General features: G+C 41.5%; 2 protein-coding genes across 2 annotated transcripts; both read right to left on the bottom strand.

Annotated features, from left to right (window-relative positions):
• Window positions 1-279: 279 nt before the first annotated feature.
• LOC134640703 (olfactory receptor 52E8-like) lies at window positions 280-1,245 on the bottom strand. Its single transcript, XM_063492605.1, has one exon. It carries the CDS (start codon window positions 1,243-1,245, stop codon window positions 280-282), a length of 966 nt encoding a protein of 321 aa, XP_063348675.1.
• Window positions 1,246-5,625: 4,380 nt separating this feature from the next.
• Window positions 5,626-6,603, bottom strand: LOC134640702 (olfactory receptor 2AT4-like). Its single transcript, XM_063492604.1, has one exon. The coding sequence runs from the start codon at window positions 6,601-6,603 to the stop codon at window positions 5,626-5,628; it is 978 nt and encodes a 325-aa protein (XP_063348674.1).
• Between the last annotated feature and the right edge of the window lie 9,593 nt (window positions 6,604-16,196).

Raw genomic sequence — 16,196 nt, 5'->3', positions numbered from 1 at the left:
ACCCTGATACAGTATATACAGTAACAGCAACATTTGATTCATTTTATTTCATTGATGTTTAATAATGTAGGTAAATAGCATACTTTCATACTTTTACAGATTTTGAGCATTACACCTTAGAAGAGAAGTGATATTTTTCAGTACAATTTGCCATAATTATGTACAAAATATACGCACATAAAATAACATTGTGAAAATCGAGTAGTCTACTTTCATAAAATTGTCTGAGAAAGACATATCCTGCTTTTGGCTTATCGACTCATTTCTCAGAGTTACATATTAAGGTGAAAGCTTTATCTCTAATCCAATTTTAGTTTTCTTCAGCCTCTTCATCAGTATGTGTTTAATGTCATGAGTCTTGAAACAGTATATGACTGGATTAACAGCAGCAGGAAAAAGACTGTACAGCAATATCAACCCAATGCGGACATCTAAACTGAAAGAAAATCCAACAGCATTAGCCACATAAACAAAACATCTGGGTAGATAAAAAAGACATGTGATGAATATTTGTGAAGTACAAGTGGATAAGGTTCTTTTGCGCCCTGCAGAACTGGACATTTTCATAATAACCACAATAATAGAAATGTAGGAAAACAAAATGAATGCAAGAGGAAGCAAAAGACAAAACATGGCTACACAGAGTGAAGTGACTACAACAATTCTAACATCGTCTCCACAAGCCTGGCTTACTATGGATATGTGGTCACAGTAGCACTGAACAATGATGTTTGATTTACAGAAAGGCAAAGTTAGGGCATGGAGTACAACAGCTATCATCAAAGGCAGAGGTATGAACCAAGCAAACCCACACAACACAGATATGACACTGTTTGTAATTAGAACAGGGTAACGAAGAGGAATACATATTGCAACAAATCGATCAAGAGCCATTACCAGCAAGATGAAAGATGTTACTGATCCCAAATAATGAACAAAGAACATTTGCGTAAAACAGCCATAAAATGAAATAACACTATTGTCAAACCAATATTTTGACATGATTTTTGGCAGTGTCACAGTGCCAAATGTCAAGTCATTCAGGGCCAGGTGACAAAAGACCAGATATGTTGGCTTTTGCAGGGACTTTTCATAGGCAACAAATGATAAAATGAAAATGTTCCCCACTGCAATGGCTAGGTAAACAAAAAAAAGAAAAGTTGATATGGGTCCATAATACTGTGGTGAAAGTCCAGGAAATCCAAGGATGAAGAAGCTTTTCATCCTTGTTTCATTGGTGATCATAGTTTCAGTAACAAATTCGATTTTATCAGAGCTAAGACATAAATTACACACCTTAAAGGCAAAAGCACTGATTAGAGCTTTGAAATACTGATATGAGAATATACTACTAACATGCAGTATAACATTTATACATTAATCATTTTCCAGAAATCATTAAAAATAACTATTTAAAAGGTGGTCTTAGAAAAAAGCAATTAATTAGATGATCTCTATTACATACTTTGAGTATGGCTTTTGCTTCTGATTGCAGCTCTATATTCAAAAGAGTGTCTGGGTGGTAGGCAGCATCCATCTTTTATGAGGTCTGACCTGTTGTATCCTCAATGGACACCCTTCAGCACATCCTTCTCTCTTCCTGCTAAGCTAGCTTGTAATAAATTATTCTTGGTCAAAAAGTGGTGTTCCCTGAAGATTTGGCAGTGCATTGGCTGCAAAATTCCATGCCAATAACTGAAGTCTGGAGAAACATGTACTAAACAAGAGTGTACATAAGTAAAGTAAGTCAGTAAAATTTTATTTATATAGCATCTTTCAAGATAAAATCACAAAGTGCTTCACCGAAGCTAAAACATAAAAACAAAAATCAGCCAAAAACAAGTTTAAAAAGATGAGTTTTTAGCTGTTTTTTAAAAGAGGTGAGTGAGTGCACAGATCTCAAACTCAATGGGAGAGAGTTCCAAAGTCTGGGGGCCGTAGTTACAAAAGCTCTGTCACCTTTTGTTTTCAGCCTCGTGTGCTGGACAACAAGCAAGCCCTCATCACATGACCTCAGGGACCTGCTGGGGATGTAAGGATGTAAAAGGTCACTGACGTATTTTGGTGCTTGTCCATGCAGAGTCCTGAATGTCAAAATCATAATCTTAAAGTGGACTCTGAATTTTATGGGGAGCCAGTGCAGCTGGATCAGCAGGGGTGTTGCATGGGAGTACTTGAAAGACTTGGTCAAAACCTTGCGGCAGCATTCTGAACACCCTGCTGATGTTCCAAGGAGGTATTACATAAACAGGTGAACAAATTACAATAGTCCAAATGAGAGGAAACAAATGCATGAATGATCATTTCCAGTTCAAAGCATGAAACAATAGGACTCAGCTTAGCAATGTTTCTTAAATGGTAAAAACAGGAGCGGACCAGAGATTTAACATGAGCATCCAATGTCAGGGCTGGGTCAAAAGTAACACCAAGACTCCTAATAGAAGATTTTGCAAATAAACCAAGAGAGCCTAAAGATAGAAAGACGATGATTATTAAAAAGGTTTTTTAAGAAATCAACATTGTTATAGGAAGGTAAAAATAAATTAAAAACATCAGAAAATTTAGCAGCAGTAGAGGAATTTAAGATGCAAGAGCTAACCACATGTCAAACAGGAGAGAGAGACAGATGGAAAGACAGGTTAAAAACAATACAACAATGGTCCGAAATAAAAATGTCCTCAGAACTAATAAAATCAATGGTTAATCCTAAGGTAAAAACAAGGTCCAGTGTGTGTCCTTTGGTGTGTGTGGGGCCAGACACATTCTGTGTAAAATGAAAAGAATCCATGACGCCAAGGAAACTTCTGGCAAAGAGGTCAGAGTCATCCTCAATGTGTATATTAAAATCCTTGACTATAACCAGTCTGGACAGCTTCAAGGTGGAGGATAAAAAGTCAATGAACTCCTTTAAAAATTGACCATTTGTGCCAGGTGAATGATACACTACCCTGACCATCGACACTCCCGGCCCCTGGGCCAGGGACAGGGAGGTGTCAGAAGAGGTGGGTCCAGGGGCTGCCTACATGTCCAGCAGCAACCACGGAGCTTGTCTGGGGGCCACCCATGTGGCATGTGGCAGTGACGCAGCAATCACGGTCATGAGCCAGGGCTCACAGGCAGCTCGACGGGCATCTGGCGCAGGAGGCGTGGATATGAGGGGACGCTCCCAGGCGGCTTGCCATATGGCCAGTGCACAGGACCACTCAACGTGCTGACATCTGGCAGATCTGAGGCTAGTCTAACCAGCACGCCAACCTCAAGTGGTGGGCCCAGCAGTTGCTCAGTGGACCTTCTCTGGGGAGCAGGAATGGGTGCAGGCCCCTGCCGGGTATCAGTCGCTCTCACCCGAGGTTTGGGGACGGATGCAGAGGCAGGCTGCATCCTGGCTGGCTTCACCCATGGGTGCCGGACTAGTCCGGGCTGTAGTTCCAGTGCAGTCAAGGGTCGCTGGTGGGGGTGGCAGCAGTGTCGGCCAGGAACCAACCTGAGCTGCCAGACTCATGATCAGCTGCACCCGGTGGTCAGATCAGTCCTGCTCCCTGTGGCCCATTTGGGCCAGCTCCTTCCTTGGCTGGCCCGGTCCTGAGTCTGCTGTGTCCCCCTCCTGGGTTTCGACACCACTGTCACAAAACCACAGCAGACCTGATGACAGTTTCATGCTTTTCAGCATCTTTTATTACTATAGTTGCTGTACACTCCAGGCGACTGCAGCTTTGCAGCTGAACTGGGTCCTGTCATGTAGCCTTTATTAGTTTTCCCTGTGTCTGTGTGTGTCTTCTCTGGGTGTTCTGATTTCTTCCTACAGTCCAAAGACATATTGACAGATGCATTTAATAAATAATAATAATACATCAGATTTACATAGCACGTTTTAAGAAGCCCAAGTTCGATTTAAACAAAAATCTCAAAGGCCAAAGGCATCAGTGAATAGGTGGTATTTCAACAGTTTTTAGAAATTGACCAGAGACAGGGCATTACGATTCTCACAGGTAGCCTGTTTCAGCAAATGAGGGCAACAGCACTGAAGGCTCTGTGCCTAAATGACCATAGTCTGGTGTGACATATGGAGAGTTCCTTTATGTCTGAAACAAAGGATCCAAGATGGAATATAGTGGAAAAGATCAGATCACTGAGAAGCAATAGGGCCAATGGAAGTGTATAAGTGAGGGAGTGATATATTTGCAGTACTTAGTGTGGGTAAGAACTCTGCAACTGAGTTTTGAACAAACTGCAGCATGTCCAGGGCTTTAATAGGCAGACAAAACTGGACAGCTTTACAGTAGTCCATGCTGGAGGTATGAGGCTGGAGTCTCAAGATGTTATTTAGATGACAGTGGACAGTTGTAGAGATAGATATTTAATATGAAATGAGAATTAATTCAGTGGTTATAATGGCTGTAGGATGTGATGTGAGTGTTTGATTGTCTGTCTCTCTGTTATCCCTGTGATGGAGCGATGCCCTCTACAGGGGTTCCTGCTATTTGCCTAGCGTCCCTGCAATGGTAAATTTGATGTGGTTACAAAAATGTTAATAGAGCCCAAGTTCATGTTCTTATTCTGATTGAGGGTTGATTTAAGACTTTCCCGTAATGAAAGTGATACAAGTGCTAATAGAAGACAAACAATTCACAGCAAAAAAAAAGTCTGTGGAGGTGTCTGAAATTTATGGTGCTTTGGAATTAAAAATAAAGTCAGAATAACATTTACTAATCTATAATATGCCAATTTGCTTATCAGATAAAGAGAGACATGTATGATGCAAATAACATATATGAACACTATGAACTTTCCTTAAAGTTGCTTCAGGAATTTTTTTGTTTTGTTTTGTTTTTTTTCTTAAAGGGTTGAATTATGAATTCCTGACTGAGAGAGATCAGAGGGCTTGTGTAAATGATCGTTTTCAGATGCTGTAGTTACCTCCACAGGGTCACCACCAGACTGGTGTTTGAAAATCCTTATGCAATTTCAAACACTTCAATTCAAGTTTCCATGGTGCTAAAGGGGGAATTTTAAATTTAATTGAAATGAAAATTTGAAATCATACACACATACATATATCAGCAAAATTTGTTATAAATGATGATTAACCTGCATCATTATTTAAAACATAAAAATATCACAGTAAATAATAGAAATGATGCATTTTCCCCCTCTAATTTATTCAGTTGTATATCACTTTCAAATGATTTAACAGACACTACAATTCATTTCTTCTATAATTACATTCCAATACAATTTTTCCTTAAAAAAGTATAAACAAAGTGAAGAATCCCAAAAACAGAAAAAGTAAAACATACACCTTAATATTATACAGCAAAGTTCTTGTTATTGTGGGTTTTTTAAATTAAAAAGCAAAACTAAAGAACTAAATGTTAAACAGCCAATTTGATTAACATAGAACTTTGTACTCTGAGATTATTTTCTAGATTCAGTAGAAGCAATAAATAATTTAAGTCACATGCCAGGAAGTGTCGACTCTGTACCCTGCGAGAGATACCACTGAAAATCAACTATTTAACACTTTTCTATACACTAACCAAGCAAAAGACTCCTTAATGAAATGCAAGAATCACTTTGGCTCCCCATTAGAATAGGATAATTTAAAGCATGTTAAGGTGATGTTTTTTACGAGTTACTAATAGCTGCAACCTGTGCTTTTTGTGGAACGGTTCTTCTGCAGAATTGTTTCAACAAGCTTTCTCTCATGTCTTTTGCTCTTAAGCAGTATATGAGTGGATTGATCATTGGTGGGGCAAGGCTGTACAGCATGATGATCACTATTCGCACATCAGCACTAAATGTAATGCCAACATTGCTGGCTAAATATACAAAACATCTGGGTAAATAATAAAGGGAGATTATAATCAGCTGAGTACTACAAGTGGACAATGATTTCACGCGGCCTTGCACATTTGCTATCTTATATACTGCTATAATTATAGAGCAGTATGAGAAAATGATAAATGCCAGAGGTCCCAGTAGCGCAACCATTGCAAATACAAAAGCAGGAATGGAATAAGGGGCCCTGTCAGTGCATGCCAGGACTGTTATACCAATATGGTCACAGAAGCAGTGAGTGATTATGTTTGAGGCACAGTAAGGAAGAGGATATGCTCTAATAACTAACATTAAAGGGCATGCCTTGGCAGTAATCCATGCAGTAATACTAAGAATTAAAATATTAGATTTTGTAAGAACACGTGAATATCTGAGAGGATGGCAGATAGCCAAGTACCTATCTAAAGCCATCTGAAAGAGAATATAAGAATTGACTGTTCCAAGATAGTGAACAAAGTACATTTGGATAAAACAGGCAGTAAATGAAATGCTTCCTGATCGAAACCAATATCTGTTTATGATCTTAGGTAAAGTGGTTGTGCTAAAGAGAATATCACATACACTCAGATTTAAAATGATATAATACATTGGCTTATGGAGGCTGCGGTTGGTTGCAAATAAAAAAATAACTGTAACATTTGCTATCATAGTTACCAAATATACAAAAAACAATACAGCTGAGACAAGACCATAGTACTCTTGATGAAGTCCAGGGAATCCAGTAAGGATGAACTCCATCAGAACACTATGATTTCTCTCAGGCATGATGAAACAGAAATTTGGTTAAAACATGGGTAAACATACAATGCTTGAGAAACAACAGGTAGGCCTCATCAATTACGCAATGTTTAGTTTACAGTGCAGTACAGCATTAACTCACATTTTTAATCCAAGTAACTGTAATTGTTAATATATTTTAAGTATTTTTTATTTCTTTACCAGAGCCTTTTGATCTAATCATGTTTGCATGTGAAAAATAAACATTTCATTTTATTGTAAATCTTTAACTATGCACATAAACATAAGGATGAAAAAGACTTTAATTACCTCAGTTTAAATGTACCTTTCTCATACAGGATGGGAGAAAATTCTGCTGTGTTGCCTGCTGATTCACTGCTTAAAAAGACTTCTTGCAGTGTGGCATTATGATGGTGGTGTTCGATAGGTTCACTTTTATTCTCTGTGGATCAGTGAGTACTCAGTATTCAAGTCAATGAGAGCAACATTGATGGAAATTTATTTATTTATTTATTTCTAGTTATGTTTTTTAAGAAAAGAGAAAGACCTTATCACTCCTAACATTAGCAGAATAAACAGTGTACCTGCTCGAAGTTTTGATTTTATGACATGCTCAGAGTTTTCTTTTTTAAATTTAGTGTCATTCTACATTTTGGGATTCAATAAAAATCGGGTACCAAGTTGGTGAGTATGCAATTTATAAACCAAACATCTTCAAAAGTTAAAAACCATCTGAGAATGCACTTTATTTTTTCAGAAACTCACATTTCTTGTTTTAGAAGTAGGGCTGCCATGATTAGTCGACTAGTCACAGTTAGGTCAGCTATCAAAATCATCATTGACAAATTTAATAGTCGACGTGTCGTTTGAAGCTTTCTAAGATCCTGAAAGACGCAGGAATAAGTAGTAGGATTTAAGAGTGTAATAACAGACTGGTAGCGATTCCCCCCTGCTATATTATCATGGTGGAGGGGTTTGTGCGTCACAGGGATCCCAGGGGCTATGCTGCCTGGGGGCTTTTGCCCCCTGGTAGGGTCTCCCATGGCAAATTGGTCCTGGGTGAGGGACCAGACAAAGAGCGATTCAGAAGACTCCTACGACAAGACCACCGAGGGAACAGTTCACCCTGCCCGGGATAGGGTTACCGAGGCCCCGCCCTGGAGCCAGGCCTGGGGAGGGTGCCCGAGGGCGAGCATATGCTTTGTTATTGGACTTCTGTGCAAATCACAGTTTGGCCATAACAAACACCTTGTTCAAACATAAGAGTGCCCATAAGTGCACGTGGCACCAGGACATTCTAGGCCACAGGTCGATGATCGATTTTGTAATCTTATCACCAGACCTGAGGCCATATGTTTTGAACACTCGGTTAAAGACAGGAGCTGAGCTGCCAACTGATCAGCTCCTGGTGGTGAGTTGGATCAGGTGGTGAGGGAATGGCGGCCATGCAATAGTTCGTGCTGATGTCTATTCCAACATAGGAAGTGTTATGAACAGCTGATCGGATCGGCAAAGCGTGTTTCTGGAATATTATGTTTTTGTTGCTGCAAGTGCCTTTTATGCAGTTTTTGCAAAGCTATATGTGGAAGGAAACCATGACCTAGGACAGGCTGATGGCATAAGATGTAAGTACAACTCCTCCGGTTTCATATGCAAAAAAAATTATTGCGGTAGTTTACGTAGTTCCAGTACTACAGGCATTTAAAAATAGTTACGCAAAATGGACTGGCCCGCTCCGACCGGTCTTAAAGGGTTAAGAAAGGTTTCTTGCTACTAATGATAACCGAGAAGTTTCGGATTCTACTTTATGGGAGACCTTTAAAGTTGTGATGAGAGGTCATATATCCTTATCCTTAAAATATTGGGAAAAAGGCTTAAAGAAATAGAAAATAAGCTTCCTGAACTGGAAGAAGTATATAGATCATCTTTGTTGCAAACTGATTTAAATGAAATTCTGAAATTAAGGTATGATTATAACACAATTTTAAATAAACACATTAGCAATCTTCTCTTGAAGCTCAAACAGAGACATTTTGAATTTGGAGATAAACCAGAGAAACTGCTGGCAAATCAACTTAGAGGGGAACAAGCAAAACGAGCAATTCAAAAAGTGATAATGAAATCCGGTAAGGAAAGTACCAATCCAAAGGAAATTAATACTTGTTTTACCAACTTCTATAAAGATCTGTATTCTAGTAAAATTAAACCCTCTCAAAGCAATTTTAGCAACTTCTTCAATCAATTATCTATTCCCCAATTAGATGAAGCCCTGAGAGATGAAATTGATTTCCCTATCTCCAAAAACCATCTTTTAGGAACAATCCAAGCCTTACCACTTGGAAAGACAGCTGGCCCAGATGGATTCGGTAATGAATTCTATAAAGCCTTCCAAAATAAAATGACTCCTCTCATGCTTAGGATGATAAATGACTCTGTTAAAAATAAAAGGTTACCAACTTCACTTTACGATGCAAATATCTGTTTGCTTCACAAAACTGGAAAGGAGGAAGGTGACCCAGCAAATTATAGACCCATTGCTCTTTTAAATTGTGATCATAAAATCATAACCAAAGTCTTAGCTACAAGATTGAGCAAACATATTTCAACAATTATACATCCTAATCAAACAGGATTTATTCCTGGTAGATGGTCATTTAATAATGTCCGTTTATTATTAAATACAATTTACTCAGGTTATGGAAAAGAGGCTAAAACAGCAGTACTTTCTCTGGACGCCCAAAAAGCGTTTGATCAGATTGAATGGTCTTATATATTTGAGACTCTAAAACAATTTGGTTTTGGGGAACATTTTAGGGATTGGATTAAAATGATTTATCTGTGTCTGGTGTCCTGCATTCTCATTAACGCAGATAAATCCTCCCCCTTTCAATTACAATGCGGAGTGAGACAGGGGGATCCCCTCTCACTGCTTCTTTTTGATATAGCTCTGGAGCCCCTTGCCATTAACATAAGAAACCACCCAGGTATACAGGGAGTTAAATTTGGGAATGTTGAAAGTCTTGTTAATATGTATGCAGATGATTTATTGATCTGCCTTTCCGAACCAGAAATTTCATTCCCTAATCTTTTAAATTGCATTAAACACTTTGGGAAATTATCAGGATATATGATCAATTGAGACAAATCTGAATTTATGCCAATAACAGATAATCTATGCCCAAGGTTTCTGAGCTCACTCCCATTCAAATTAGTGACTACATCTTTTACCTATCTTGGCCTTAAGATCTCTAAAAATCCCAAACTCCTCTATAAATTGAATTTCTTGGAAATGCTGGACAAGCTCAAAGACGATATTAGAAAATGGAAACTGCTTCCTCTGTCTTTGATTGGTCGAATAAATGCAGTTAGAATGGTGTCTTTGCCACGATTTTTATATCTTTTTCAAAACCTTCCTATTTATTTGCCACTTAAATTTTTTAAGCAGCTTGATTTATTGATTCTTTCATTTATTTGGGCAGGAAAACCCCCTAGGATATCCAAGGCTCATCTTCAAAAAAATACTGGGGGGTTGGGTCTCCCTGTGTTTAGACATTATTACTGGGCGGCAAATTCAAGAGCTCTATTGCACTGGCAGTGGGGTTCGCCTACTGATTATTGTTATGATAAGCTTCCGATCTGGCTCCAGGTAGAGGCAGCAACAGTATCTGAAGCCTCATTACAGGTCTTATTGTTTTCTAACACGGATTCTTCTAATAATTCGATCAGTCGTAATTTTGTTGTTAAACACTCCTTAAAGATATTAAGTCAAATTAGGAAATCTCTTAAACTACCTGACTTTTCAGTTAGAATGCCAGTAATACATAACTATTTGTTTAAACCAGGTAAAATGGATAGGGTGTTTTTAGAATGGGGGGAAAAGGGATTGAAATACATTGAGTACATATATAGATGACAAATTTGTGTCTTTCCTTCAACTTCAACAAAAGTTTCAGTTACCTCAATCACATTTTTTTCATTATCTTCAAATAAGGAATTTTGTTCAACGAAACTTTTCAGACTTTCCACTGAAGCCACTAAGTCATACTTACTTTGATATAATTCAGAAAGCAGATTTTAAACATCTGATATCTCAGTTTGTCAAGTGCTTTACAATCCCAGTTGATTCTGATCGAATTAAGAATACATGGGCTGAAGACCTCGGTGTTCCTCTGTCTGAGGACCAGTGGTCAAACTGTTTGTCCAATATTCAGAAAGGCTCAATAAACGCCAGATATAAACTAATCCAGTTTAAAGTCATTCACAGATTACATTTTTCTAAACTTAAACTTAACCGGATTTATAATTCTGTATCCCCCTTATGTGATAGATGTAATATCGGTGAAGGTTCCCTTGCACATCTATTTTGGCATTGTCCTGTCTTGAAAGCTTTTTGGAGCCAAATTTTTACGTGGTTTTCGAACCAATTTAGGAAAAAAGGACCACTTGATGGTACACTGGCTATACTTGGATCATTTGCATCAATCGAATCTTTTTCCTTTTCACAAAAACAGATAATTACAATGGGTATGCTGGCGGCAAAGAAACTTATTCTTTTACAGTGGCGGTCTTCTTCGGCCCCATGTTTTAAAAGGTGGCTTAATGAGGTGGTGTCTGTGGCCAGGGTGGAACAGATAAGATTTGATAGAGAAGGGAAACTGGCGAGTTTTTGTACGATTTGGCAGCCATTTCTAGAATTCTTAAAAATTAACTGATCATAATTCATGCCTCACACTACGCGTGAATTTTCTTATTTTATTTTATTTTACTTTACTTTTTATTTAGTTAATACTGTTATAATTTTTTCTTCCTCTTTTTTCTCCTTCTTTTTCTTTTTTTCTACATGTGTTTTGTGAACTTGGAGAAGGCATTCGACCGTGTCCCTCAGGGGGATCCTGTGGGGGGTACTCTGGGAGTATGGGGTGTCTGGCCGATTGCTACGGGCCATTCAGTCCTTATACAACTGTTGCAAGAGCTTGGTCCGCATAGCCTGCAATAAGTCGGACTCGTTCCTGGTGGGTGATGGGCTCTGCCGGGGCTGCCCTTTGTCACCGATTCTGTTCATAATTTTTATGGACAGAATTTCTAGGCGTAGCCAAGTGACGGAAGGCTTTCACTTGGGTGGTCTCAGGATCTCATCTCTGCTTTTTGCAGATGATGTGGTTCTGTTGGCTTCTTCGAGTGATGGCCTCCAGTTCGCCTTGGAAGGGTTCGCAGCCGAGTGTGAAGCGGTGGGAATGAGAATCAGCACCTCCAAATCTGAGGCCATGGTCCTCAGCCGGAAAAGGGTGGAGTGCCCACTCCAGGTCGGGGACGAGTTCCTGCCCCAAGTGGAGGAGTTTAAGTATCTCGGGGTCTTGTTTACGAGTGACGAGAGAAGGGAGCGGGAGATTGACAGATGGATTGGTGCTGCGGCCGCAGCGATGCGGATGCTGTACTGGTCTGTTGTGGTGAAGAGAGAGCTGAGTGTAAAAGCGAAGCTCTCAATTTACCGGTCGATCTACGTCCCTACCCTCACCTATGGTCACGAGCTGTGGCTAGTGACCGAAAGAACGAGATCGTGGATACAAGCGGCGGAAATGGGCTTCCTCCGAAGGGTGGCTGGCGTCTCCCTTAGAGATAGGGTGAGAAGTTCAGCCATTCGAGAGGGGCTCAGAGTAGAGCCGCTGCTTCTCCACATCGAAAGGAGCCAGTTGAGGTGGTTCGGGCATCTGACAAGGATGTCTCCTGTGTGAGGCTTTCCAGGCATGTCCCACCGCTGGAGAGATTATATCTCTCGGCTGGCCTGGGAACGCCTTGGTGTTTCCCCGTTCAAGCTGGAGGAGGTGGCTGGAGAGAGGGAGGTCTGGGCTTCTCTGCTTGGGCTGCTGCCCCAACGACTCGGCCCCAGATAAGGGAAGAAAATGGATGGATGGATGGATAACAGACTGGAACAGAAGATGGCAACAATGCATCTACAAGGATGCCAGCTGCCATTAAACGCCAAAGAAGAAGAAAAAGAAGCAGTTTCCAGTTTCGTAGCTGCATCCAAATTCAGGGGAGGCCACATTTGTGGCAGCCCTATTTAGAAGGCCAGCATCTTGTGAGGATTAGCTTTCTAAAACTAAAGACACTGAGTAATATGCCTTCTAGAGCCAGACTGTTCTATTTTGTGAGCGTACAACAAGACAACATAATTTTAAGAACTCATAATAGTTTTTTTTTCTTGTCATACCTATGACATACCTGTCCACCTCTTCTAGCAGCAGCTACAAGAGGTGGACAGGTTCATGTACCTGGGTTGCACTTTTAGCAGTGACGGGGACGTGGAGCATGACATTAAGTGCAGAATTGGGAAAGCATGGGCAGCCTTTCAACGACTACGACCTATATGGATGACCACCGCACTGCCTTTACCAACCAAGTTGCGGCTCCTGAAGATCATCGTTATACCGACGGCACTGTACGCAGCGGAGACTTGGAAATCGACTCACATATCGGGATCGCGTTACCATTGAGGAAGTATATCGCCGTGTGGGAGTAGAGCCGCTCCATGTCCAAGTCACAAGCGTCGGTTCAGATTTGCTGGTCACATCCTTCGGCTACCGGACCCGAGACCTGCCCGTGTCGCGGTTCTGTGGAACCCGAAGAACGGAAAGAGACGGCGAGGAAGACCCAAAATAACATGGAGGAGGACTTTCCTTGAAGATTTATGCTCAGTCGAACTGTCATGGGATGAAGCAACAACTGCCGCGATGGATCGAGTTCGATGGCGTTCTCTTGTCGCCCGATGCGCCGATCGGCGCGGGAGGATCTAAGTCTAAGTAAGTAAGTCTATTTTTGTTATGACATCATTCAAAACAGAGCTTTCCTCTCCTCAGGAATTCTCTCTGCAGGAGGGGGAGATATAGGAGAGTGGAGGAAGATCTCAGCCTGGGCGTCTATTGTCTTGTGTAGTCTGGAAGATGAGTGGATGATAGGGTGGGTGCAGTTTTCTCTGTAGTGGGGTCGGGTGGGCTGTCCCGGGCTCTGTGGGGCCGGGCGGCACTGCTGCACTGGGCCCTGGTCCGGATGGGCCTGGGCCCCCTTTCCTTGGCGGGTTGCAGAGTATGGGGGTGCCTACTGGGGTCAGCGGGGGAGCTGGCCCCAGGGAGGGGTCACTTGCCCCTCCCTTTCTTCCAACCCCATCTCCAGCTGCCTCCCTCTTCCCGCTCCACCACAATCACCCACACATGCAGGGCCTTGGGGTAGGGGTGTGTCACCAGGGTGCAGAGGAGGCATCCCCCCCTCTGTCCCTCTGCCTCAATTTTATCTCACAACTTAGACATTCACATTACTCACACTCTCATAACACATACATATAGGATCTTGGGGGTGGGCTCACAACACGGACTCCAAATTACCATCAGGGTGTACACCTCACCCCTGGCGTCGTTGCCCACCTCTCAATTTTAAATACACGTAGACATTGAGGGCTATCAGGAGGGGCTATGCGCTTACCTGCTGCTCTCTGGCAGGTAGCTCCATGCCCTCCTGGGTTTTAAATGCACCTTAGAGCACATATACATCAACACTACATATGAGCGGGTAGAGGGAGGTTTGGAGTCTTCTCACACCCCCGTTCTCTGCGGCCTGCTGGAGTGGGGGGGCTAGGAGGAGGAGTTGGCCGTCCGACTGGGGTCTGGTGTGTGGGGCCTCCCTGCTGCTGCGGAGTCGGGGCAGTCTGCTTCTCCCCACTGCAGGGAAAAGGGTAACACCACCTGGGTCTGGGTGCAGTTTCCCCCTCCAGGGGCAAGGGTACCTAGACCCGGTTGTTAGAGTACGCTTGGGGAGTGTGATTGTGTGTACAGCGTCTCTTTATGTCTGTCTCCACGTTGGTTGAGTGTGGAGTAATTGCCTATGAGAGCATGAGGGTGGGAATGGATGTTTGTATTTGAGTGTGCCTGTATGTCTGTGTCTATATGTCAGGTTGGGTATCAGACGCCACCTCTCTGGGGACATCTCAGGCCCTCCAAGGTTTGGAGGCCTATCTCCCCCCACCACTTCCCCTGCCGGTGGCAGACGCCCTCAGACATCGGTGCGTTGGTGGTTCTTTGTGTCCGGGGGTGGGCGTCCGGGTACACACTGGCTCACTCCTTGGTGGCTGCTTATCGGGGCCTGGAACCTGGGGCTCGCTCGGGTCACTTCGGGGGTGGGGTGCCCTCGGCCTCTCGGCCTGGGGCTCGGTCACTCAGGCGCAGCTGGCTGCCGCCAGAGCTCACGGGCACATCACTGCAACCCCCCCTGGCTTCTGCTCCGCGGCTGCTGAGTGATCCCTCATCTGGGACTCTCCTCAGCTCTTTCTGGGATAGTGGCGCGGCTGCCCCTCTGTTGGTCTTCCTTGGTCTCTTGTGTTCTGGGGGCCTCTGGATGTCTGGAGTTTTGATCTCCTCCATACCTGCTTCATGCCCTGGAGGATGGGACTGTGGCCCCCCACACCCTCTAGCAGATCATTACATTAAGGAACCTTTTAAATACAAGCGCGCTCATGCTCACAGGTGTACACACAGGTGATCACACACACAAACTACACCCTTTTTGGCTCCTACCTCAAAGCACACTGTGCGCTGTCGATCTTACGTGCTGCACAATAATGTTTAATATTAAGTATTTAGTGTTATATTCCCATATATCATTGTGATGTTGTTTATTCTATTACTTCTGCTTGTTTTCTTTTTTCTTTCTCAACAGGTGATCCAGGTGATCGATATATGTATTTTTTGTCTGCTTATTTTGTTGGTTTTTGTTTTTTGCCCTTTATCCCCGTCCCTCTTCTCCGCTGTTTTTTGTTTGTTTTTTCCCCCCTCTTTCTTTCTCCCTTTTCTTTTCCCCTGTCCCGTATCTAGCAAGTAAAAATAAAAAAATAAAATAAAATAAACAATAAAAGGTAAATCAAATGGACCATTACAGCAAGGCTGGGATGGTCCATTTGGTAAAGTAAATCCGTTGGGCATCTTTCTTCGCCTTTAGACAATAATTCTGATGGCAAAAGAACCAAACGGGACAGGTTTAAAAAAACAAAAAAACAAAAAAAAGAAAAACAGATTATATTGCAAATTCTTCCTCCATTCTAAGAAGTGACTGCTGAATGTAATATTAAATAATAATCTTGAATAAATGCCATTTTGTTTTAAAATAATTTTTAACTGCATTTTTTTAACAGTTCAATAGTTTTATTCTATAGTTTTGTCATAAGAAACAAAGAAATTGAATAAAAAAAATGAAGAATTAAAAAGAAAAAATAAGAAAACATGCGGATACTGTATTAAATAGACAGTATCCACATGAGTGAAGTTTTTTTTAATCATTTGTGCACTTATTTATTCTTTTATTTTGACTGCTGTGACAGTACAGAAGATGCCTTTGAGTATTTTGTTGTAAAAATATATATATTTTGGAAAGATAAAAATGAATGTACATCCTTTTAGTAAACAAGAAGCAAGTAAGAGGAATTTTAGATTCGGAAGGGCCACAAATACATAAAATGGAAAAACTGCGCGAGATATTGTGAGTTCAAAGCATGGCCTGTTTTATTAATATAGAACTGCTTTTGCACTCCAACAGTAACTTGACTGATCTCAGCAGTGATTTCTAGAATAAATAGA

Source organism: Pelmatolapia mariae, linkage group LG14, assembly GCF_036321145.2.
Source record: "Pelmatolapia mariae isolate MD_Pm_ZW linkage group LG14, Pm_UMD_F_2, whole genome shotgun sequence".
Taxonomy (NCBI): domain Eukaryota; kingdom Metazoa; phylum Chordata; class Actinopteri; order Cichliformes; family Cichlidae; genus Pelmatolapia; species Pelmatolapia mariae.
The sequence above is the reverse complement of the archived record's forward strand: the minus strand, read 5'-3'. Positions and strand labels throughout refer to the sequence as shown.